General features: G+C 44.2%; 1 protein-coding gene across 1 annotated transcript; it reads right to left on the bottom strand.

Annotated features, from left to right (window-relative positions):
• Positions 1 to 96: 96 nt before the first annotated feature.
• On the bottom strand, positions 97 to 21,327 carry LOC140454575 (bone morphogenetic protein 4-like). The gene is made up of 3 exons (XM_072549428.1): positions 21,077 to 21,327; positions 8,221 to 8,585; positions 97 to 2,968 (listed from the first exon to the last, which is right to left on the bottom strand). Exons 2-3 carry the CDS (start codon positions 8,576 to 8,578, stop codon positions 2,142 to 2,144), a joined length of 1,185 nt encoding a protein of 394 aa, XP_072405529.1. The 5' UTR covers positions 8,579 to 8,585; positions 21,077 to 21,327; the 3' UTR covers positions 97 to 2,141.
• Between the last annotated feature and the right edge of the window lie 1,704 nt (positions 21,328 to 23,031).

The following is a 23,031-nucleotide window of genomic DNA, read 5'->3' as shown; positions in this document are numbered from 1 at the left end:
AGTGCTTTCAGGGCAAAGAGGACCCATAGACATATGATGAATAAGAAACTATTTAACACAAGATTAGAGAAAAAGTTAAATTTTTTTTCACCACATCTGAATGTACAGTCAATTCATTCTTTATTTTCACAGCGACAAAAACAGTGGTAATTATTGGTGTCAGTTGATTCCAGAGACTTGAGCACAAATCCACGCTAACGCTCCCTGTATCGAACTGAGCGAGTGCTGCATTACCACCTTTCAGATGAAGTCAGAAGTCACACGACACCAGGTTATAGTCCAACCGGTTTATTTGAAATCACAATGACTTCACCTGCCGAAGGTGCAATGGTCTGAAAGCTTGTGATTTCAAATAAACGTATTGGACTATAACCTGCTGTCGTGTGACTTCTGACTTTCTCTAACCCAGTCCGACAGCAGCATCTCCACATCATCTTACAGATGAACCTTCAAACTTCCTGCTCCCACAGGTGGGTGTACAATGTCCTGTTTCAAACGGGTGCTGGGCTATGGAGGGTGGGGGCAACGGTTTGTTTTCTACCTGGTGTCGTGGACCAATATTACTCAATCGACATTGTCAAAAGACAAATTATCTTGGCCTGAGTATCAACTTGTGCACAGCAATATCCTACAAGCACCAATTAGGCAGCCATGTTTCTTTGCAGTGCTACAGAGACCGACTGCATTCATAGGAAAAAAGATTATTTGTCAGCTGCCAAAGGATGTCCTGAGGCCATGAAAAGGTGTCACACAAACACAAGTCTTTCTGTCAATAGCTTCTGATAGGGGCAACTATGTTAGAACCTCCCCAACACACTTTGCTGCAGATGCTGGAAATCTGAAACAAACACAAAACATGCTTGAGAAACTCAGCAGGTTTGGCAGCATCTGTGGGAGAGAGAAATATAGTTAATGTGTTGAGGATGGATATTGAGAATGACTAGGGAGTCCTAAACCAGGAGTCACAGTCTAAATAAATGGGATAGACCTTTAAGGACAGAGATGAGGAGAAACCTTTTTACCCGGGAGTGCTGAACTTGTGGAATTCTCTGCCACAGGAAACTTTGAGGCCAAAACATTGAAGACTTTCATAAATGTTGTGCATATAGTTCTTAGAATTTAAGGGATTACAGGATATGAGGAGAGAGCAGAAAGAGGGAGCTGAGTTGGATGGTCAGTCTTGATCATACTGAGTTTTGGAACAGACTCAAAGGGCAAAATGGACTACACCTGCGCCTTTTTTCTATGCTTCTATGAGTCCTTGACTCTTCTTGACAACAATATTGGAGAAACTCAGGAGGTCTAGTAGAATATTTGGACATAGAAACAGTTAATGTTGAGTCCAATATGACTGAACTGTGCTGGAAAGGATATGGTGATGAATCCCGCACCCAGCACAAGCCTGGACTGATGAGGGTATCCTTTTGAGTGAAGACCCTGGAATATAATCTTCATGCAGGCTTATCAAATCTCAGCATGCCTTATATTAACAAAAAAGTCCTGGGAGGGTAATAGAAACCTCACACTCAAAATGTCATGACTTCAGAGGCTGTGGACTAGGTACAGGAAAGTGGGATGAGAGTAGGCCAGGTGGACACACACTTGATAAACTGAAGGACATCTTCTATGTTGTATGACTTAATGAAGACATGTCATAATTCAATGAAGATTACCAATGACTTAATGAAGATCCTGAATGTCTCAATGAAAACCCCTGAAAGACTCAGTGAAGACAATTCATGACTCAATGAGGACTCTCAATGACTTATTGAAGATTCCCCAATATCTCAATGAAGACCACCTCCAATGACTGTTTCAAGACTGCACTGTTAATCAATGAAGATCCCCAATGATTCAATGAAGATCATCACTATGACTCAATGAAGACTCCCAATGACTTAAAGAATATCCCCTATGATTCAATAAAAATCACCCCAGTTACTCAATGAAGACCACCTTCAATGACTCAATTAAGGCTCCCCACGATGTAATGAAGATCTTTGATGATTCAATGAAGACTCCCAGTGACTTACTGAAGACTTCCCAATGACTCAATGAAGATCTGCAATGATTCAGTTACTCAATGAAGATTACCCCATTGCATAATGGTCTCGCACCTGTTGGAGGCAGGGTTTGTTCTCTCAGCGGCATCCACAGCCTTCGACGGCCATCTCCTGGTAATTCTTGAGGACCACTCTCTCATCATCGTCTAGGTAGAGCATGGCGACTGGGCTGAGCTCAGTAGGTACACAGCAGGCCTTGGGGATGTCAGTGTTCACTGAGTTGACCAGGGTCTGCACGATGGCATGGCTGGAGGAGTTCATGTGATCAGCAAGCGGGAACCGGCACTCACCCTGGCAGTAAAAGGCATTGTAGCCACGGGGAGCGATGATCCACTCAGTCCAGCCCACCCTCTTGAAGTCTACGTACAGCGGTCTCCGGCGGCACCGATTACGCGACCGAACTCTGGCCCGAGCCCCTTTCTTCAGGCCATGCCGCTTGGGCCTGGATCCCAAAGCCCTCCCACCGCCACTGTCCCGGCCATAGGTGACCAGGAGTGGCCAGCGGGGTTCCTCAGCCTCCCGTGGTGACCTGCCGACTCTCAGCCGCCCACGTGGTGACCGTCCCGGCCTCATCTCGACCAGGAAAGCCACCAGTCCCCGCCTTTGCCGCTGCCCTGCTTTCAAGTTCATCACCGCCGGGCCCACCTCGAAGCTCTCCCACTGGCTCCGGTTACCGGGTAGCAGGCGCCTCTCCAGTAGCCTGCGCCCCATCCTTCCTCTGCCCAGGGGCCCAGAGAGCTCGTAAACAGCCACCACATCCAGATCAGGACTGGCCCCAATCTCAGCCTCCCGGAATAAACGGAGCTCGGCCGAGGTGACATGTTCTCGGTCAGGGATGGTAGTCAAGTTGAAGACGATCTGGTGGAAACCTCTTCCCTTAGGATCAGGAACCTCCTGGAGATAATCTGTCATAAGCCAAATGGAGAAAGAGGAGAAAAACACTGATTAGGGTTAATAACAAATAATTTCATGAAGAGTAAAAAACCTCCCTGATCCAACAGTTTTTTTAATAAAGGCTTTCATTCCCTACGACTCCATGGAGACTATCCCTTTATGGGTCAATGACGACTATTCCCCATGAAGGTGTGTGAGCAGAGGAGTAAAATTCAACAAGTCAGTAAGCATTCCACATCCAAGGAAGGATGTGCTGGTCCAGAAGATGTTTACAAGAATGAACCCGCGGATGAAGGGCTTGGCATATCAGGAGTGGTTAACGACTCTGAGTCTGTACTCAATCGAGTTTAAAAGGATGAAGGGTGGGGATCTCATTGAAATTTACAGAAATCTGAGAGGTTTGTATAGAGTCGACTTGGAGAAATAGCAGAGACTAGGACCAGAGGGCACAGCCTGAGAGTGAAGGGACAACCCTTTAGAACTGAGGTGAGGATGAATTTCTTCAACCAGAGGGTGGAGAAACTATGTAACTCATTGCTGCAGAGGGCTGTGGAAGGCAAGCCATTGAGTGTATTTCATCCAGAAGGCGGGAGAATGGGGCTATGAAACATGTCAGCCATGATCAAATGGTAGAACAGACTCGATTAGTGAATGGCCTAATGCACTCCTACATCTGTTGGTCTTTTATCTTTACCTTGCTATCTCATTAGAGAGAGATGACTAGTCTAACCTGAGAGTCATCATCCCTAACACGAGGGGAGACTTTCAGAAAGATAGTCCTTCTTGGTAACCTCAGCAGGTTTGGGAAATGAACTTACATTGTTGGTGTCATTGCATTGCAAAGCAGCCAACTGAGTTAACCAATCCCCTAGAAAGTGAATAACCTCTCTCCACAAAGAAAATACGTCCACTTTAGTTTCTGTTTCATCTATCCCTGATGCCCCTCAAGAGGGTGGATGGTGAGCCACTTTCTGGAACCACGATCGGCCTTGGGATTTAGGGACAGCCACGGAACTCCTAGGCGGAAGTTTCAGGATTCTGACCCAGAAACAATGAAGGAATAGGGATATAGTTCTAAATCAGGGTATTGTGCGGCTTGGCAGCAAACTTGCAGGTGGTAGTGTTTGTTTATATCTGGTCAATCACACTGTTCAGGTTTGTTAATGATATTGTAGGGTTAAGAGAAACCGTTGATGGATATTAATTATCTTCAAGCAGGCTGGGGTTCTTATGAAGTGGTATGACCCTACTTCTGAGCAAGGAGGCCGGGTTTCAAAGCCCACCCGCTCCAGAGGTATGTAATAACATTGCTGAATAGAAAATATCTATAAACAGGAAGCGCTGGGATACTGAGGGTGGGATGAGAGAGGGCTAAAGCTCAGCATATCAATAAACTCTCTCTGCAATGAAGAGAAATGTGCCTTGGTTGCTATATCACAATCTGGCTTGGATTCTATTTACCTTGTTCTATGCTTCTGTTATTCTTGCCCTTCTGGGTAATAGAGGTTCTGAGTCTGGCAGGTAGAGTTGAAGGAGTTACTGCAATGCATCTTGTGGTACACCATGCTGTTAATGTGAATGACTCCTAATTGCCCTCTGAAATGGTCCCAGCAAGTCTTGGGATTGTTGTGGTTCTGTTCGCCGAGCTGGGAATTTGTGTTGCAAACGTTTCGTCCCCTGTCTAGGTGACATCCTCAGTGCTTGGGAGCCTCCTGTGAAGCGCTTCTGTGCTGTTTTCTCCAGCATTTATAGTGGCCTGTCTCTGTCCGCTGTAGTGGCCGGTATATTGGGTCCAGGTTTTCCGGCCACTACAGCGGACAGCTCGAGCTGACAACCGGAAGCGGCAGAGACAGGCCACTATAAATGCCGGAGAAAACAGCACAGAAGCGTTTCACAGGAGGCTCCCAAGCCCTGAGGATGTCACCTAGACAGGGGACGAAACGTTTGCAAGACAAATTCCCAGCTCGGCGAACAGAACCACAACAACGAGCACCCGAGCTACAAATCTTCTCCCAAACTTTGAAGTCTTGGGATTGTATTATAGACCCCCCTAATAGTCAGAGGGAAATTGAGAAACAAACTTGTAAGGAGATCTCCACTATCTGTAAGAATAATAGGGTGGTTATGGTAAGGGATTTTAACTTTCCAAACATAGGCTGACTCTGCTATAGTGTTAAGGGTTTAAATGGAGAGGAATTAATAAAGTGAGGACAAGACAATTTTCTGATTCAGTGTGTGGATGTACCTACTAGAGAAGGTGCAAATCCTGACCTACTCTTGGGAAATAAGGCAGGGCAGATTACTGAGGTGTCAGTGGGGAGCACTTTGGGGCCAGCGACCATAATTCTATTAGATTTAAAATAGTGATGGAAAAGGATAGACCAGATCTAAAAGTTGGAGTTCTAAATTGGATGAAGACCAATTTTGACGGTATTAGGCAAGAACTTTCAAAAGCTGATTAGGGGCAGATGTTCACAGGTAAAGGGACGGTTGGAAATTGGGAAGCCTTCGGAAAATGAGATAAAGAGAATCCAGAGAAGGTATACTCCTTTTAGGGTGAAAGGAAAGGCTGGTAGGTATAGGGAATGCTGGATGACTAAAGAAATTGAGGGTTCGGATAAGACAAACAAGGAAGCATATGTAAGGTATAGACAGGATAGATCGAGTGAATCCTTAGAAGAGTATAAAGGCAGTAGGAGTATACTTAAGAGGGAAATGAGGAGTGCAAAAAGGGGACATGAGATAGCTTTGGCAAATAGAATTAAGGAGAATCCAAAGAGTTTTTACAAATACATAAAGGGCAAAAGGGTAACTAGGGAGAGAATAGGGCCCCTCAAAGCTCAGCAAGGCGGCCTTTGTGTGGAGCAGCAGAAAATGGGGGAGATACTAAATGAATATTTTGCATCAGTATTTACTGTGGAAAAGGATATGGGAGATATGGACTGTAGCGAAATAGATGGTGACATCTTGAAAAATGTCCATATTACAGAGGAGGAAGTGCAGGATATCTTGAAATGGGTAAAGGTGGATAAATCCCCAGGACCTGATCAGGTGTACCCTAGAACTCTGTTGGAAGCTAGAGAAGTGATTGCTGGGCCTCTTGCTGAGATATTTGTATCATCGACAGTCACAAGTGAGGTGCCAGAAGACTGGAGGTTGACTAACGTGGTGCCACTGTTTAAGAAGGGCGGTAAGGACAAGCCAGGGAACTATAGACCGGTGAGCCTGACCTCGGTGGTGGGCAAGTTGTTGGAGGGAATCCTGAGGGACAGGATGTACATGTATTTGGAAAGGCAAGGACTGATTCGGGATAGTCAACATGGCTTTGTGCGTGGGAAATCATGTCTCACAAACTTGATTGAGTTTTTTGAAGAAGTAACAAAGAGAATTGATGAGGGCAGAGTGCTAGATGTGATCTATATGGACTTCAGTAAGGCGTTCGACAAGGTTCCCCATGGGAGACTGGTTAGCAAGGTTAGATCTCACGGAATACAGGGGGAACTAGCCATTTGGATACAGAACTGTCTCAAAGGTGGAAGACAGAGTGTGGTAGTGGAGGAGGGTTGTTTTTCAGACTGGAGGCCTGTAACTAGTGGAGTGCCACAAGGATCGGTGCTGGGACCTCTACTTTTTGTCATTTACATAAATGATTTGGATGCGAGCATAAGAGGTACAGTTAGTAAGTTTGTAGATGACATCAAAATTGGAGGTGTAGTGGACAGCGAAGAGGGTTACCTCAGATTGCAACAGGATCTTGATCAGATGGGCCAATGGGCCGAGAAGTGGCAGATGGAGTTTAATTTAGATAAATGTGAGGTGCTGCATTTTGGGAGAGCAAATCTTAACAGGACTTGTATACTTAATGGTAAGGTCCTAAAGAGAGTTGCTGAACAAAGAGACATTGGAGTGCAGGTTCATAGCTCCTTGAAAGTGGAGTCTCTGGTAGATAGGATAGTGAAGAAGGCGTTTGGTATGCTTTCCTTTTATTGGTCAGAGTATTGAGTATAGGAGTTGGGAGGTCATGTTGCGGCTGTACAGGACATTGGTTAGGCCACTGTTGGAATATTGCATGCAATTCTAGTCTCCTTCCTATCGGAAAGATGTTGTGAAACTTGAAAGGGTTCAGAAAAGATTTACAACGATGTTGCCAGGGTTAAATTATGAGGGTCATGGATAGGGTAAATAGTAAAAGTCATATCCCTGGCATTGGGGAGCCCAGACCTAGAGGGCATAGGTTTAGGGTGAGTGGGGAAAGATATAAAAGAGACCTAAGGGGCAACGTTTTCACTGAGCGGGTGATATGTGTATGGAATGAGCTGCCAGAGGAAGTGGTGGAGGCTGGTATAATTGCAACATTTAAGAGGCATTTGGATGGGTATATGAATAGGAAGGGTTTGGAGGGATATGGGCCGGGTGCTGGCAGGTCGGTCTAGATTGGGTTGGAATATCTGGTTGGCATGGTCAGGTTGGACTGAAGGGTCTGTTTCCATGCTGTACATCTGTATGACTTTATGTTACTCAGTTCAGGTGCAGTTACGGATAGCGAATAAATGCTGGCCTTGTCACATAGAAGGATTAAAAGAAATTGCAATGGGATGCAACTTGGAATGGAACTCCTTTCCTTTCCTTTTGGGCTACCTGAGTTAGTACAACTATAATTTGTTGTGATGCCCAAAATGCCAACCCTCCTGCTCCTCTGATACTGCCCGACGTGCTATGCTTTTTCTAACCCACACTTTTCGACGGACTCTCTAGTATCTGCAGTCCTCACTTTCTCCTGTAGAATATGTAGGCTATGCCAGTTTTACTAAACCAAGTGTTCCAATATTCAGCAATACTATATTGACCGTGAGAAAGCATTGAGCATGTGGTATGTAAGAATTTGATTCAGGACAAATTCAAGTGTCAGATGAAGCTAAATGCACTGAGCATATGAATTCTGTAACACATTGAGATTTTCATGAGACGAACTAGAAGACAAATTATACTTTTACTGTTCACATTTTTCAAATCATAGATATGATATTGGACCACTTGCAGTTGGATAGCATGGTTCATGTTGAGTCAATCCAAAATAAGTGGGAAGGAACGCCTAAAGATATTCCCTTTTGAACTCTATTCCCCTATGGGTGGTAGAGGTTGTGGATATCTAACTGAATATGTGTGATAGAGAAAAGTAATGTGAGGTAAAAAGAACAGTCCATTCTGAAGGGAGAAGAGGAGGTGGAGAGTTCGGACAGGATGTTTGGTTGTGGTAACTCACCCAAGTGATGGAAGCTCCGCACTGTGTTGGCGCCCCGTGTCTGTTTCCCTAAGTGGGTGAAGCTAGAATCCTGGATGTTGCCGTAATCCCCGGTGTGAAAATGGTACAAATCACGCATGTACTGAGGGATGATGGCAGCAGGATTGGGTTTGGGGAGATGGCTCAGTCCCAATCTGCTCAGCAGAGTCCTGCGGAGGGTATGGACCAGCTCAGGATCAGGCAAAGAGTGTGCTGCACCTTCCTTTCGGCTTGCATCCAACGGCACTGTCTTCCCTCCTTCAGAGAACAAGCTGGCTTCTCCAGCTAACAGCACCCAGGCACACAGGACGACCATCTGCAGAAGACTAGCAGGGAGCATGGTGGAGCTGGGAGGCAAGAGGCAACTGTAGCGTTAGCACACGAGGAGGAAAAAGACAAGTTTCACTTTTGACATGGCAACAATCTTCCCAACCTTCATTGTTCATTTATATAGCAACCACAGGATCCCCCAAAATGTTTAATGCCCAGAGGGAAAGATCACTAAAGGTAAAATGTAATATTTGGAACTGAATGTGCTGGTTGTACTGGAGTGCCATTTTGAAGTATAGAATTCAGACAAGTCAGTTTCTTTTGCCAGTTTTATTGTTAATGTTTCCCTCAAGGGCAATTGGTCATTTCATTTTTAATATTACTAGAAAAAACAGACATGCTGTCAAGGGTTTTCGATTTTGCACTCTCCAGGACAGAATCATAGGAATTCCAAATTTCAAAAGGATTGTACTACCAAGCATCACTTTTGAATTGTAGTTACTGTTGTAATATAGATAATGTCCATACTGCAAGCTCCCATAAACAATAATGCGATTATGTTCAGATTATCATTTTTTGTAATTTGACTTGATTTATTATTGTCACATACCTAGATACAGTGAAAAGTTTTGTTTTGCATGCAATACAGGCAGATCATACCATGCAAAGTGCATTAGGGTGATAGAACAGAGCAAGGAATACAATGTTACTACTGCAGAGAAGGTGCACAAAAACAGCAAGATCAACATTTAAATTTAAAATTGGAGAGGTCCATTCAGAAGTCTAATAGCAACAGGGGAGAAGCTGTTCTTGAATCTGTTGGAGTTGGGAAATCATTTTGTGGTTGTACAGGATATTTGTTAGATCCCTTTTGGAATATTGCATTCCATTCTGGTCTCCCTGCTATAGGAAATGATTTGGAGATGCCAGTGTTGGACTGGGGTGTACAAAGTTAAAAATGAAGGAGCGGTGCTCTGAAAGCTAGTGCTTCCAATTAAACCTGTTGGACTATCACCTGGTGTTGTGTGATTTTTGACTTTGCTATAGGAAAGATGTTGTGAAATTTGAAAGGGTTCAGAAAAGATTTACAAGGATGTTGCCAGGGTTTGAATAGGCTGGAACTATTTTCCTTGGAGCTTCAGAGGCTGAGGGGTGACCTTTTAGAAGTTTATAAAATCATGAGGGGCAAATATAGGGTGAACAGCCAAGGTCTTTTCCCTAAGGTAGGGGAGTCCAAAACTAGAGGGCATAGGTTTAAGATGAGAGGGGAAAGATTTAAAAGGGACTTAAGGGGCAACCTTTTCACGGGTGGTGTGTGTAAGGAATGAGCTTCCACAGGAAGTGGTGGAGGCTGGTACAATTACAACATTTAAAAGGCATCTGTATGGGGATACGAATAGGAAGGGTTTAAAGTGATATGGGCCAAATGCTGGCAAATGGGACTAGATTAATTTAGGATATCTGGTCGACATGGATGAGTTGGACCAAAGGGTCTGTTTCCGTGCTGTACATCTCTGTGACACTATTTTTGTGATGTTGTTTGAGGGACGACTATCAGCTAGGACACTGATGAGAGCTCCCAGCCAAGACGGGATCTCTCAAGCTCACTTGAGAGTGTTTATTATAACATCTGCAAGATTGTGCCTTTGACCAGCTGGGCTGGGAGTGTCACCCTTGATTTTTCTGAGCTCAGGTCTCAGGTGTGGATGTTGAACCCACAGCATTCTAATCAGCTTAGAGACTCCCCTATAAAATGGTGGAGGTGGGGGCCCATAAAGGCTGATGACAGCTCCCTAAAAGGAAAAACATTTTTTAAAAAATCTTAATACTGGGAAATGGGACATATTGGTCTTTCTGTTTTGAGACTAGTCAGACCAGGATATCTCCTTGACCAATTCTGATGACGTCACTGGACCTGAAATTTTGACCTAGCTTTCTCTCCAAGGATGCTGCCAGATCCACTGAGTTTCACCAACAATTTCTGTTTTTAATTTCATTTACCAGTTCAACTGCTTTTTCCTTTTTCAAAACAGTTCCATCAGCTCAGTTGGCTGGAGGTTGGTTTGCAATGCAGAGTGATGCCAACACCACAAGTTCAATTCCTGACACCAGCTGAGGTCACCACAAAAGTCCTGTCTTCTCAGCTTCACTTGAGGAGTGATGACCCTCTGGTTAAGTTCACTACCGTGTGGCCCTCTGGGATGATGGCAACTTTGCCTTTATCTTATTTCTAGATTGAGGACCACAGTTGTCTTTTCTCATTCATTTGATTGCATGTGTACTTCCATGTGATTGAGGTCAGAGATACCAACAGTGGGAAAGAATTCAAGAGTTTTCTAACAAAGTCCAGACTCTTTTTTTTCCAACTTTCCCCTGGGAATCACTGCCACCAAACACATGGTAGTATTTCTCTGGGGAACGACAATCAGGAGATCCACTTGTGGAATCTTAGGGCTCATCCAGATTTCAAATTGAACTTATAGTGTATTTCAGTGGTCCTAATACATCAAGGATATGGGCTATGTCCTGTTAGGCACAACTCTAAATGAGAATTACATTTACTGGGACCTAATAATTGAACTTATAAAGTGTATAAAGGTAGTAAGAAGACCCATGGACTGTTATTAAATAACACTTGACAGTTATAGAAAGGATATTGTTAAGCTGGAGAAGGTTCAGAAGTGATTGACCAGGATGTTGCTGGGTGTGAAAGGTTTGAGTCATAGTGAAAGGCTAGATAGGCTGGGGCATTTTTCACTGGAGAGTAGGAGGTTGAGAGGTGACATTAAAAAGGTCTATAAAATCATGAGGGGTTACCATAAGCTAATGGTAGGTGTCTTTTCTCTAGGATGGGGGATTTCAAGACTAGAGGGTACATTTTTAAGGTGAGAGGAGAGACATTTAAAAAAGACATGGGGGCAAATTTTTTACACAGAATTTGGTTTGCAGGTGGAATGAACTTCCTGAGGATATGGGGCCAGTTACAACGTGTTAAAAAAAAACTTAGATAAGTACATGAATAAGAAAGGCTTGGAGGAATATCGACCAGGAACAGGCAGGTGGAACTCGTTTAGTTTGGGATTATGTTTGGCATGGACCGGTTAGACTGAAGAGTCTGTTTCCATGCTGTATGACTCTATTAAGTCACATAAGGAGATATTAAGACATACAGCTAAAGTCTTTGTTAAATAAGTATGGAACATCAAAAAAGGAACAGAGAAGCAGAAATTCCAGGGCTTAGGGTCCAGGTGGCTGACAACCAGTGGGTTGATTACAATTGGGGATGCTTAGAGACCAAATTGGAGGAATGTGAGTTTTCAAGGCTGGGAGAGGTGACTTGCATGGACTAGTAGGGCTCACGTGGGCTGAATTATCTGTTTTTGGAGCCATTTGATTGATGCATGTTAATTCAGCTCACTTCCTTCCTATGTCATTGACTGTGGAGCCCTCAAAAGTTCCCTGGTTACATGCCAGCTTTCTCTATTTACCAGTATGCTTAATCCTGACAGCAGCCCTCCACATTTACAACATTATACCGAAGGCACTAACCAATAGTACGCTGCCATTCCCTTCAGGAATTCTCATCCTTCCACCAGGATCTCTGTGTCAATTCTCAGCTTCCTACAATTCCACCACAAGCTACCATTTCCCTCCAGATCCCAGAAGATGAGGAGGGAAAACACAAACTAGGATTATGTTCCCTGGAAGAATAAGGGTGGTTTTCAAGAAATTAGAGGGAACAGATGATGATACAGCCATGCACGGCATTGGTTAGACCACATCTAGAGTACCGCATGAGGAGATGGTGATCCAAATAAGGAGCCGGAGTAGGCCATTCAGCCCATCAAACCTGACCCACTACCAAATAAGATCATGGCGCATCTGATTGTAGCCTTAAATGTACATTCCCATCTATCCCAAAACCTCTTCACCCCCTTTCTCAACAGGAATCTATCTACCTCTGCCTTATTCTGCTTCCACCATCTACAGAGCAAGAGAGTTCCAAAGACTCTGTGAGAAAAAGTTTTACCTCATCTCTGTGTTAAAGGGGATGTCCAACTGAGTAGAAGCATGGGACTTTTAAGTCAGAGTTGAGGAGAGTTTACTTGTCTTAGGGAAGTTGTGAGCCTGTGAATTTCTCTGGTGGAGACAGGGTCATCGGATGTTGAGGTAGGCACATTTTTTGACTGACAAAGGAGTTAAAAGTTGTGGGGAGCAGGCAAGCAAGTGAAACTGAAACAATAATCAGATCAGCCATTGAAATAACTGCACAGAGGCTGGTATACCATTACCAAATCACCCTTTATTCACACGTGCACAGTACATGGGCTCTGACCGACCAGCTTAGAGCCAGAATCTAGAATGAGAAGACTGTCTGAATCTCCTGTTTATTTTTCTTTTTTGTTCTTTCTTTTTTTTCTGTTTTTCTTTGTAGTGCTTATTTTTCCCCAGCACCCATGTTGAATCTTCTGTTTATATCTGTTGGCCAGGACTCCCTTATTGGGAGAAAATGAGGACTGCAATTGTTGGAGATCAGAGTCAAAACGTGTGGCGCGGGAAAAGCACAGCAGGTCAGTTTACATCCGAGGAGCAGGAGAATGGACATTTCGGGCATAAGCCCTTCATCAGGATTGGCCTCCTGATTGGCCCAGGTTAACAACCCCAATATCACCTGGCCCTCATTCCAATCACTATAGCCATGATCTTGATGGAGTAGAGAAACAAGCTTGAGTGTCCTACTCCTGCTCCAAATTTGAAGGTTTTTTTGAGGTCTTGAGGCCTCGGGGGTAGAGACTAAATATTAGAGGTGGACCTTTCAGGAGTGAAATTTGGGACCACTTCACACAAAGGGAAGTAGATGATTTGACCTCTTTTCTCCAACAGTGACTGGCGCTGGATTAATTGTTAATTTGTCAATCACATGAATGGAGGATTGACTAATGGACAGAAAGCAGACAACAGGACTTTAAGTCAGAGTTGAGAAGACGCACGGGTCATTTTTAAGTCAACATGTTTTGACTTGGACAGGAACAGGACCATTAGCCACGAGTGAGGTCACAGAAAACTGGAAGGTAGCAAATGTTGTGCCATTATTCAAGAAGGGCTACAAAGAAAAGCCTTTGAACTATAGACCAGTAAGCTTAACATCTGTGGTGGGTAAGTTACTTGAGAAGATTCTGAGGGATAAGATGTAGATGCATTTGGAAAGACAGGGCTTGATTAGGAGTAGTCAGTATGGCTTTGTGAGTGGGAGATCATGCCCCACAAATTTCTTAGAGTTCTTTAATGAAATGACCAGGAAGGTTGACGAGGGCAGGGTGGTACCTGTAGTCAGTAAGCCCTTTGATAAGGTTCCACATGGTAGGCTGTATGGGACAGTTAGATTGCATGGAATCCAGTGTGAGCTGGCAAATTGGACACAACATTGGCTTGATGGTAAGAAGCAGAAGGTAATAGAGGAAGGATACTTGTCAGACTGGAGGCCTGTGACTACTACAGGAGTGCCACAGGGGTCAGTGCTGGACCCATCACTGTGTTTGTTATCTGTATCAGTGATTTGGATGAAAATGTACAAGGCAAGGTTGGTAAGCTTGCTGATGACACTAAAATAGGCGGTATCATGGACATTGAGAAAGGTTATCAGAAATTGCAGCAGGACCTTGATCAGCTGGGGAAGTGAGCTGAAAAATGGCAAATGGAGTTTAATATAGATAAGAGTGAGGTCTTGCATTTTGGAAAGTCAAATCAGGATAGGGGTTTCATGGTGAATGAATAGGGCCTTAAGGAGTGTAGTGGAACAGAGGGATTTTGGAGTTCCGGTTCACTGTTTTCTGAAAGTCTCAGGTAGACAGGACAGTGAAGAAGGCCTTTAGCACATTGGCCTCCAGTCAGGCATTGAGTATAAAAGTTGGAAAGTTATGTTACAGTTGTATGGGACATTGATGAGGCTAAATTTGGAGTATTATGTTCCGGTTTGGTCACCTTGTTACAGGAAGGATGTTATTAAACTGGAAAGAGTGCAGAAGAAATTTACAAGAATGTTGCCTGGAATCAACGGTCTGAGGGAGAGGCTGGGGGACAAGCTAGCACTTTTTTTTCTTTAGAGGGTAGGAGAGTGAGGAGGGACTTTATAGAGGTGAATAAGATCATGAGAGGCATGGATAGGGTGAATGCACTCAGTCTTTTTCCCAGGGTTGAGGAATCTAGGACTAGAGGGCGTCCGTTTAAGCTTAGAGGGGTAAGAAAGGTGGCACAGTGGTTAGCACTGCTGCCTCACAGCGCCAGAGACCCGGGTTCAATTCCCGCCTCAGGCGACTAACTGTGTGGAGTTTGCACGTTCTCCCCGTGCCTGCGTGGGTTTCCTCCGGGTGCTCCGGTTTCCTCCCACAGTCCAAAGATGTGCAGGTCAGGTGAATTGGCCATGCTAAAATTGCCCGTAGTGTTAGGGAAGGGGTATTTGTAGGGGTATGGGTGGGTTGCGCTTTGGCGGGGCGGTGTGGACTTGTTGGGCCGAAGGGCCTGTTTCCACACTGTAAGTAATCTAATAAAAGGGAACCTGAGGGGCAACGTTTTTTTATACAGAGGGTGGTACACATATGGAATAAGTTGTCAGCAGAAGTGGTTGAGGCATTTAACATTTTATTAACATTAAAATTAATATTTTAAATGTTATCAACATTTAAAAGGCATTTGGACAAATACACGGATAGGAAACGATGAGAAGTATTTTGACCAATTGCAGGAAAATGAGGTTAGCGTGGATAGTCATTTTGGTCGGCATGGACCAGTTTGGGCCAAAGGGCCTGTCTCTATGCTGTAGTACTGAGCGGCATGGTGGTTGAGTGGGTTCGATCCCAGCCTTGGGCGACTGTGTGGAGTTTGCACATTCTCCCCATGTCTGCGTGGGTTTCCTCCCACAGTCCAAAGTTGTGCAGGTCAGGTGAATTGGCCATTCAAATTTCCCATAGTGTTAGGTGCATTAGTCAGAGGGAAATGGGTCTGGGTGGGTTACTCTTTGGAGAGTTGGTGTGGACTTCTTGGGCCAAAGGGCCTGTTTTCACACTGAATGGAATCAAATCTACTGTATGACTCTATAACTGACGTCTGGGGTGGTTCGAGGGAGCTATTTCCTCACGTGGTTGGGGAGGCTTTAAACTAAAATGGCAAAAGGATGGGAACCAATGCAAGGAGTCAGAGAAAGGGGAATAGGAAACGTAATCAGCAGAGAAATCAGGGCCACAGTGAAAAATGACGGGAATGGGACAAACATTGTTACAAAGACCAGCCTTAAGGCTTTGCACCTTAATATGCAGAGCATTTGCAATAAAATGGATGAATTAATTGTGGAAATAGGTGAAAACAAATATATTAGTAAGGATTTTGGAGACTGGGCTGTAGGGTGACTAGGAATGGTAACTGGACATCCATTTTGGTGGTAGACATTTGATGGCCTGAAGAGCCTCTTCTGAACTGTAAACTCCTATGTTAAATCTGTGTTGTGGCTGAAAGTGGTATGTGGAGTTAGGTTGCAAATCAGCCATGGCTTCGCTGAATGATAATTCCCAAAGGCTGAACAGCTTCCTCCTCTTGTTATTGGGCTGGGACATTGCTCCATCCTCTCCCCCTTTATCTTGCTCCCTTCTTTTCTTTTCCCTTCTTCCACCTTCATTTGATCCCCACATTCTCTAACCCCAGAGGTCAGGACCTTAAAATTGAAAAATAGGTCTCAACAAACTAAAATAATGCTCAGCAGGTTGTGTGGAGTTAACTGGCTGGATGCTGTTCCATTGGTTTTAAGGAAAGAGCGTTATAGGTCAGCTTCTTCCATTTCCTGCAAAAATCCTTTTTTTTTTCAAAATCAGGACTTTAAGGTATATAGGATTTCACTGATAGAGGGGCTTTGTTGAAAAAATAGTTTGTGGTCATTCATCGTAATTGGCAAATTTGAGCTTATGCAAAGCCCTGTTTAAGAACTCACACCAAATCTCACCGACCAATGTTGGCCTCCAGTTAAGCGACAACTTGATTTTAAAGTTCTCATCCTGACTTTCAAACTCCTCTACCTCTGTAATCTTATCATAGAATCCCTACAGTGTGGAAACAGGACATTCGGCCCACTAAGTCCACACCAACCCTCCGAAAAGCACTCCACCCAGAGTCACTCCTTATCCTGTCCCAGTAATGTTGCATTTTCTATTGCTAATCCACCTAATCTACACATCCCTGGACACAAATAGGCAAGTTAACATGGTCAGTCCGCCTAACCTATGCATCTTTGGGCTTTGGGAGGATACCAGAGCACCCGAAGGAAACCCACATAGACATGGGGAGAATTATGCAAACTCCATATAGACAGTTGCCTAAGGTTGGAATTGAACCTGAGTCCCTGGTGCTGTGAGGGAGCAGTGCTAACCACTAAACCACTGTGCTACGTCAAATCTCTCCTACAACTCTTATAGATCTCTGCAGTCTTCCAATTCTTGCTTCTTTAACATCCTCAATTTTAATCACACCTTCAGCTGCATTCGCCTCAAGCTCTGAAATTTCCTCCCTAAACTTTCTATCTTCTTTGAGGCACTCCTTAGAATCTACTTCTTTGACCAAGTTTTTGCCTTGCTATCTCCTTATAATTTCAAACTTTGTTCGAAAACACTTTGTTGAAATGAGGATAGTTTACTGCCTCAAACAAATTAATTAAGAAAACAAATAGGCCATTTGGTGCTTCAAACATTTCCTAAAGGCACTATACAATGCAAGTTGTTATTGTGTATACACCAGGATGGCACTATGGGTTAGTGGCTAGCACTGCTGCTTCACTGTGCCAGAGTTTAATTCCAGCCTCGGGCGACTGTCTGTGAGGAGTTTGCACATTCTCTCCATGTCTACATAGGTTTCCTCTGGGTGTTCCAGTTTCCTCCCACAGCCCAAAGATGTGCAGGTTCAGTGGATTGGCCTTGGGAAATGTAGGGTTATGGGAATAGGTCTGGGTGGAGTGCTCTTCAGAGGGTTGGTGTGGTGTCGATGGGCTGAATGGCCTGCCTACATGCTGTCGGGGATCTATAATTCAGTGGTGAATGACATGGATGTTCTTATAGCGCAGATGGAGATCATTTAACTCTTCATGTCTTTACCAGCTTTCCCAATGAACAATTCACTTAGTACCATTCCTCTGCCTTCTCCCAGTAAACCTTTACACACTTCCTTTTCTAGTAACAGGCTAATTCTCTTCTGAAAACCACAACTGAATCTGCCTCCATACATTCTCAAGCAGTGCATTCCAGATCGTAACCGCTGCTGCCTCACAGTGCCATGGCAGGATTCACACTGAACCCCCCAGAACATTAATTAGATCTCTAGATTAACAAGTCAGCAATAATTACTACTAGTCCCACTGCCTCCCATCTACATATTGCTATCTCACAGAGGCTGCACAAGTGATCTCAGGTTTGAGGAATTTCAGTGACATGGGGAGATTGGAATAACCCAAGAACTGTTGGAGCAGGGAGGGTGAAGGAGAGATTTACTGAATGTTTTTGAAATTGCATTTTTATAGAATAAGGAAGGCTTGGTAACTAGAGGGACACAGACTTGAGATAAGTGACAAATGAATCAGAGTGAGAGATGAGAGGTATTTTTAACACAGTGATTTGATCTGATATGGAGCGCCCTGCCTGAAAGGGTGGTGGAAGCAGATTCAATAGAAACTTTCAAAAGGGAATTGGTTAAATAGCTATAAGGAGGGAAAATAAATATGCAGGACACTGGGGTGATACCAGGGCAGAATGGAGGACATGGGGAATGAGAAGAACCATTTTGCTCTTTCAAAGCCAGGACCAAGAGACTGAATGGAAACCTCTCACACCTGTGTGGATCTATGATTGGTCATTTAACCCCAAATCTTGCTGTGGTGCTCTAAACTACCTGTTGGAAAGAGCGAGGTGTTAGGCTGAGGCACGATGGGCTCAATGGTCTCATTAGCTTCTGCAGGACTGCATCATGTGTGAGCGACTGCTTTGTAAAGAAACCACATGATGTGCAAACGTGACAAAATAGTGTCAGTCAACTGTGACCCTCTCTGCAAAGTGTGTGTGGTTTGCAGATGGTGTGCGGAAAGGACCAATCTGCGTGACAGTTATAATCTATCTGACAGACATGGCTAAACTGTCCCTTCGGTACACCGGGGAAGAGTCCAAGCACAACTGATGATAGTCTTAATCTGTCTCACAGACAGAAAGACAGGGGTAATAGCAATCAAATATTTCAAATGAATCACGGATTGCAGCCAAGAGATCAGGACTGTGCTCGGCATACTGCAGAAGGAGGCCATTTGGCCCACCGTGTCTATGCTGTCTCTTCCAGAAAGCTTCCCAATTAATTGGGGTGGCACAGTGGTTAGCACTGCTGCTTCACAGCGCCAGAGACCCGGCTTCAATTCCCGCCTCAGGCAACTGTCTGTGTGGAGTTTGCACATTCTCCCCGTGTCTGCGTGGATTTCCTCTGGGTGCTCCGGTTTCCTCCCACAATCCAAAGATTGCAGGTCAGGTGAATTGGCCATGCTAAATTGCCTGTAGTGTTAGGTGAAGGAGTAAATGTAGGCGAATGGGTATGGGTGGGTTGCTCTTTGGAGGGTCAGTGTGGACTTGTTGGGCTGAAGGGCCTGTTTCCACACTGTTTCTAATCTAATTCTCCTTCCCCTTTCAATAGCCCCGTCCCTACTGCCTGTTCTTTAAACATGGCTCCAATTCCTTATTTGAAAGTTACTCCTCTTCCTTTCTGGTAGGGAATTCGGATTTAACTCTCTCCACACAAACACTTTCTAAATCTGTGCATCCACCCTTCTCTGCAACTCCACCCCAACACCTCCGAATTGGTTACCAACATTTGTGTCTGTTTCTGCCAGTTTCTCCCTCTCTACCAAAATCCTTCATAATTTGAGGTTTAGGGAGGGAATCCCAGAACTCAGGACCCAGGCAGTTGACAGTTACAGCTGCCAGTGGTGGAGAGGTTAAAATTGTAGATACCTAAAGGTGCGTAAAAAAAAGAGTGCTTTCATCTATCTTTCTGTTTGACCATGGGGGACTGGAGCAGATAGCCATTAGAAATAGGATCAAGAGTAGACCATTTGGTCCGCCAAGCTTCATCCACCATTCAGTAAGATAATGGCTGATCTGATCAAGCCTCAACTCCATCTTCCTCCATTACCTCCTCCTTATTGGTTAAAACTCTAACTCAGTCTCGAACAATACTCATAAGAACTAGGAGCAGGAGTAGGCCATCTGGCCCTTGAGCCTGTCCCACCATTCAATAAGGTCATGGCTGATCTTTTCATGGACTCAGCTCCTCTTACCTGCCTACTCATTGTAAGCCTTAAATTCTTTACTGTTCAAAAATCTATCTTTGCCTTAAAAACATTCAACGAGGTAGCCTCAACTGTTTCACTGGGCAGGGAATTCCACAGATTCACAACCTTTTGGGTGAAGAAGTTCCTCCTCAGCTCAATCCTAAATCTGCTTCCCCCTTATTTTGAGGCTATGCCCCCTAGTTCTAGTTTCACCCACCAGTGGAAACAACCTCCCTGCTTCTATCTTCGCTATTCCTTTCATAATTTCAATGTTTCTATAAGAAACCCCCACCTTCTCCTAAATTCAGTGAGTAGAGTCCCAGTCTTCTCAATCTCTCCTCATAAGGGCAATCTTCTTATTTCTGAAATCAACTAGTGAATCTCCACTGAACCAGCTCCAGTGCCAATACATCCTTTCTCAAGTAAGGATGCTCAACAACCATTGATCTTGGGAGTAGAGAAATTTCTGCTCATCTCTTTCCTATTGGATACTTGGAGCATTGGATCCCGAGATAGAACCTCAGTTTAATGTCTCATTCGAAAAGGTGGCACTTTTGATGATGCAACACTCTCCTGCTATGGAAGCCTTATACAGAAATTAATCCTACATCACTTAAAAGAAGCTGTGAATCGAAGAGGGTCCAAAAACTTAATCCCACCTGTCCCAAATTAAACAATCTCAGCATACTGCAGGAATTAGCTCCTGGCCTCTTACATCTCTTTCTGTGATGCCCTCACAGTCAAATATCTTCTTGAAACTTGTGTGCAATTTGGGCTGGGACCTTTTTGCCCTATGCATCTGTACCCGAGTGCGATTCACCGCCTTAGGGGGCAGAGTGAGAGGTTGGAAATGGAGAACATAATTTTAGGAAAATGCACATTCTCAGTTAAAGCTGCAATAGCGAGTGCAGCAGCTGCGATGTGAATTCAGTCACCTCTACCCCCAAACACTGCCAATTACAGCGTGGATCCAGTGTAGCGAGGAGAGGGGGGTCAAAACAGCCTTAAAACCAAGGCAGTGGGGAATGAGGAGCAGGTCTGACAGGCAAAGGGACCCACTGGATTACCTCATCAACATCCCCCTCACAACCTCAAATCTCCAGCCACTTCAATACTTCAGTAACCTCACGTAAAACAATGACTGAGCCCAACTGCAAACATCACAAGTAACACCCAAAAACATTTTCAATTTTAAAATGACATGGAAATTTTTTTTTAAAAACTCACTGAGTTCCGCCGATGTGTAAAATCCATCGTTCACAATGTCTCAGGACAAGAAGCAAGATGTATTGTCAACCCTGTATGTTGACTAATTTTTCAGTGCATGAACTTCTCTTCAGATCCAACTAAAACTCCCTTTTTTAAAACGAAAAACATTAGTCTTCCTTTATCACATTTCTCCTTCCGTGGTTCTGTTCCTTAAAGGTTGTTTTGAACTTTCTCTTCTTCCTCAGTCTCTCTCTCTCTCTCTCTCCCATTCGCTCTGCCCTCAGTCCATTTAAACTCCTTCACCCACCTTCCTGCTTTAAATTGACCAGACACTGATGTCATATGTGGCGGTCAGCCAACAATTCCATAAAATCAAAAAAAAGAAGCCTTGAAAAACAAAAATGAAAATACACACACACACACACACACACACACACACACACATTTAATGTTGGAGGAAAATTGCCATTTCAATGTATCCAATTTGTCGCATATTGATAGGATTGATTTGCTTTCGGATTTGGGATGTCCCTCAAACCAGATCAGATCATAAAATCCCCAGATTTGTGTGGAAGCAGGTTATTCAGCCCATCGACTCCACACCACCCCTCCGAAAAGCATCCCACTCAGACCCAACCCTTATCCCTGTAACACTGCAATCCACCAAGATAGCGCATATTTGGACCAGGATAAACAGGAATAGGTGTTTCTCTCACAATCCTAGGGCGGCACAGGTTTGATTTCACACTCGGGTGACTGCCTATGAGGACTTCGCACGTTCTCCCCATTCTGCATGGGTTTCCACCGGGTGCTCCGGTTTCCTCCCACATTCCAAAGATGACCAGCTTAGGTGGATTGGCCATGCTCAATTGCCTCATTGTGTCACAGGGATGTGCAGGCTAGATAACCATGGGAAATGCAGGGTTATAGGGATAGGGTAGGGGGGTGGGTCTGGGTAGGACGCTCTTTGGAGGGTTGGTGTGGACTCAATGGGCCGAATGGCCTGCTTCTACACTATGATATAGAAAGATTCTCCATTAAAGAAGAGAAACCTGAAAAGATAAGGAAAAGCTAATCTTTGTCATCCACTTTCTCTGCCTTGATCTATTGGAGAATAGCTTCTAGAGAGTGGTGGGCAGTGAGGTTGCTATGGGAACAGGAGAAGGCCATTCAGCCCTTCAAGCCTTTACTGCACCATTTATTTAAGCCACAACTGCTCTTGTACCTCAGCACAAAGCGTTTCCTGATTGATAACAGTGACGATACATTTCATGATTATGTCATTCGCTGAAAAATGCTATGAGATTTCTGCTGGGTGTGAAAAGCATTATGTGTAGGGGATCCCTGATTTACAGACATCCAACTTACAAACACTCCTACTTGTGAACCCAACCCATACAGGGACATAGTTTTAAACGCCCGACATGTATATTTCCTGTACTTATAAAAGACTGCTTTATATTGTCCTACAATGTGTTCCAACTTACGTAGAAATTGACTCATAGACTCATACAGCACGGAAACAGACTGTGTGGTCCAACTTGTCTATATCGACCAAATGCCGTAAATTAATGTAGTCCCATCTAAAATCATTCAGTCCCCTCCATCAATATTCATTAGCAGCAGTGTGCGCTATCCACAAGATAGAGTCATAGAGATGTACAGCATGGAAACAGGCCCTTCTGTCCAACTCATCCATGCTGACCAGATATCCTAGCCTAATCTAGACCCATTTGCCAGCATTTGGCCCATATCCCTCTAAATCCTTCCTGTTCATGTACCCATCCAGATGTCTTTTAAATGTTGTAAATGTACCAGTCTCCACCACTTCCTCAGTCCATCCATGTACTGCACTGGTATGAAAGATTTGCCCATTAGTTCCCCTTTTGTTCCTTTCCACACTCACCGTAAATCAATCTAGTTTTGGATTCCTCTACCCTGGGAAAAAGACCTTGACCATTCACCCAATCCAT

This window comes from Chiloscyllium punctatum, chromosome 29 (genome assembly GCF_047496795.1).
Source record: "Chiloscyllium punctatum isolate Juve2018m chromosome 29, sChiPun1.3, whole genome shotgun sequence".
NCBI lineage: Eukaryota > Metazoa > Chordata > Chondrichthyes > Orectolobiformes > Hemiscylliidae > Chiloscyllium > Chiloscyllium punctatum.
Note: the sequence above shows the minus strand (reverse complement) of the source record. Positions and strands in the feature narration are given on the sequence as shown.

Bases quoted from the DNA above. Each gene is read 5' to 3' on its own strand.
- LOC140454575 (XM_072549428.1), bottom strand. From the start codon at position 8,578: ATGCTCCCTGCTAGTCTTCTGCAGATGGTCGTCCTGTGTGCCTGGGTG. The intron at 2,969-8,220 runs GTGAGTTACCAC...GGCTTATGACAG, and splicing joins GCGGAGCTTCCATCACTTGG to ATTATCTCCAGGAGGTTCCT.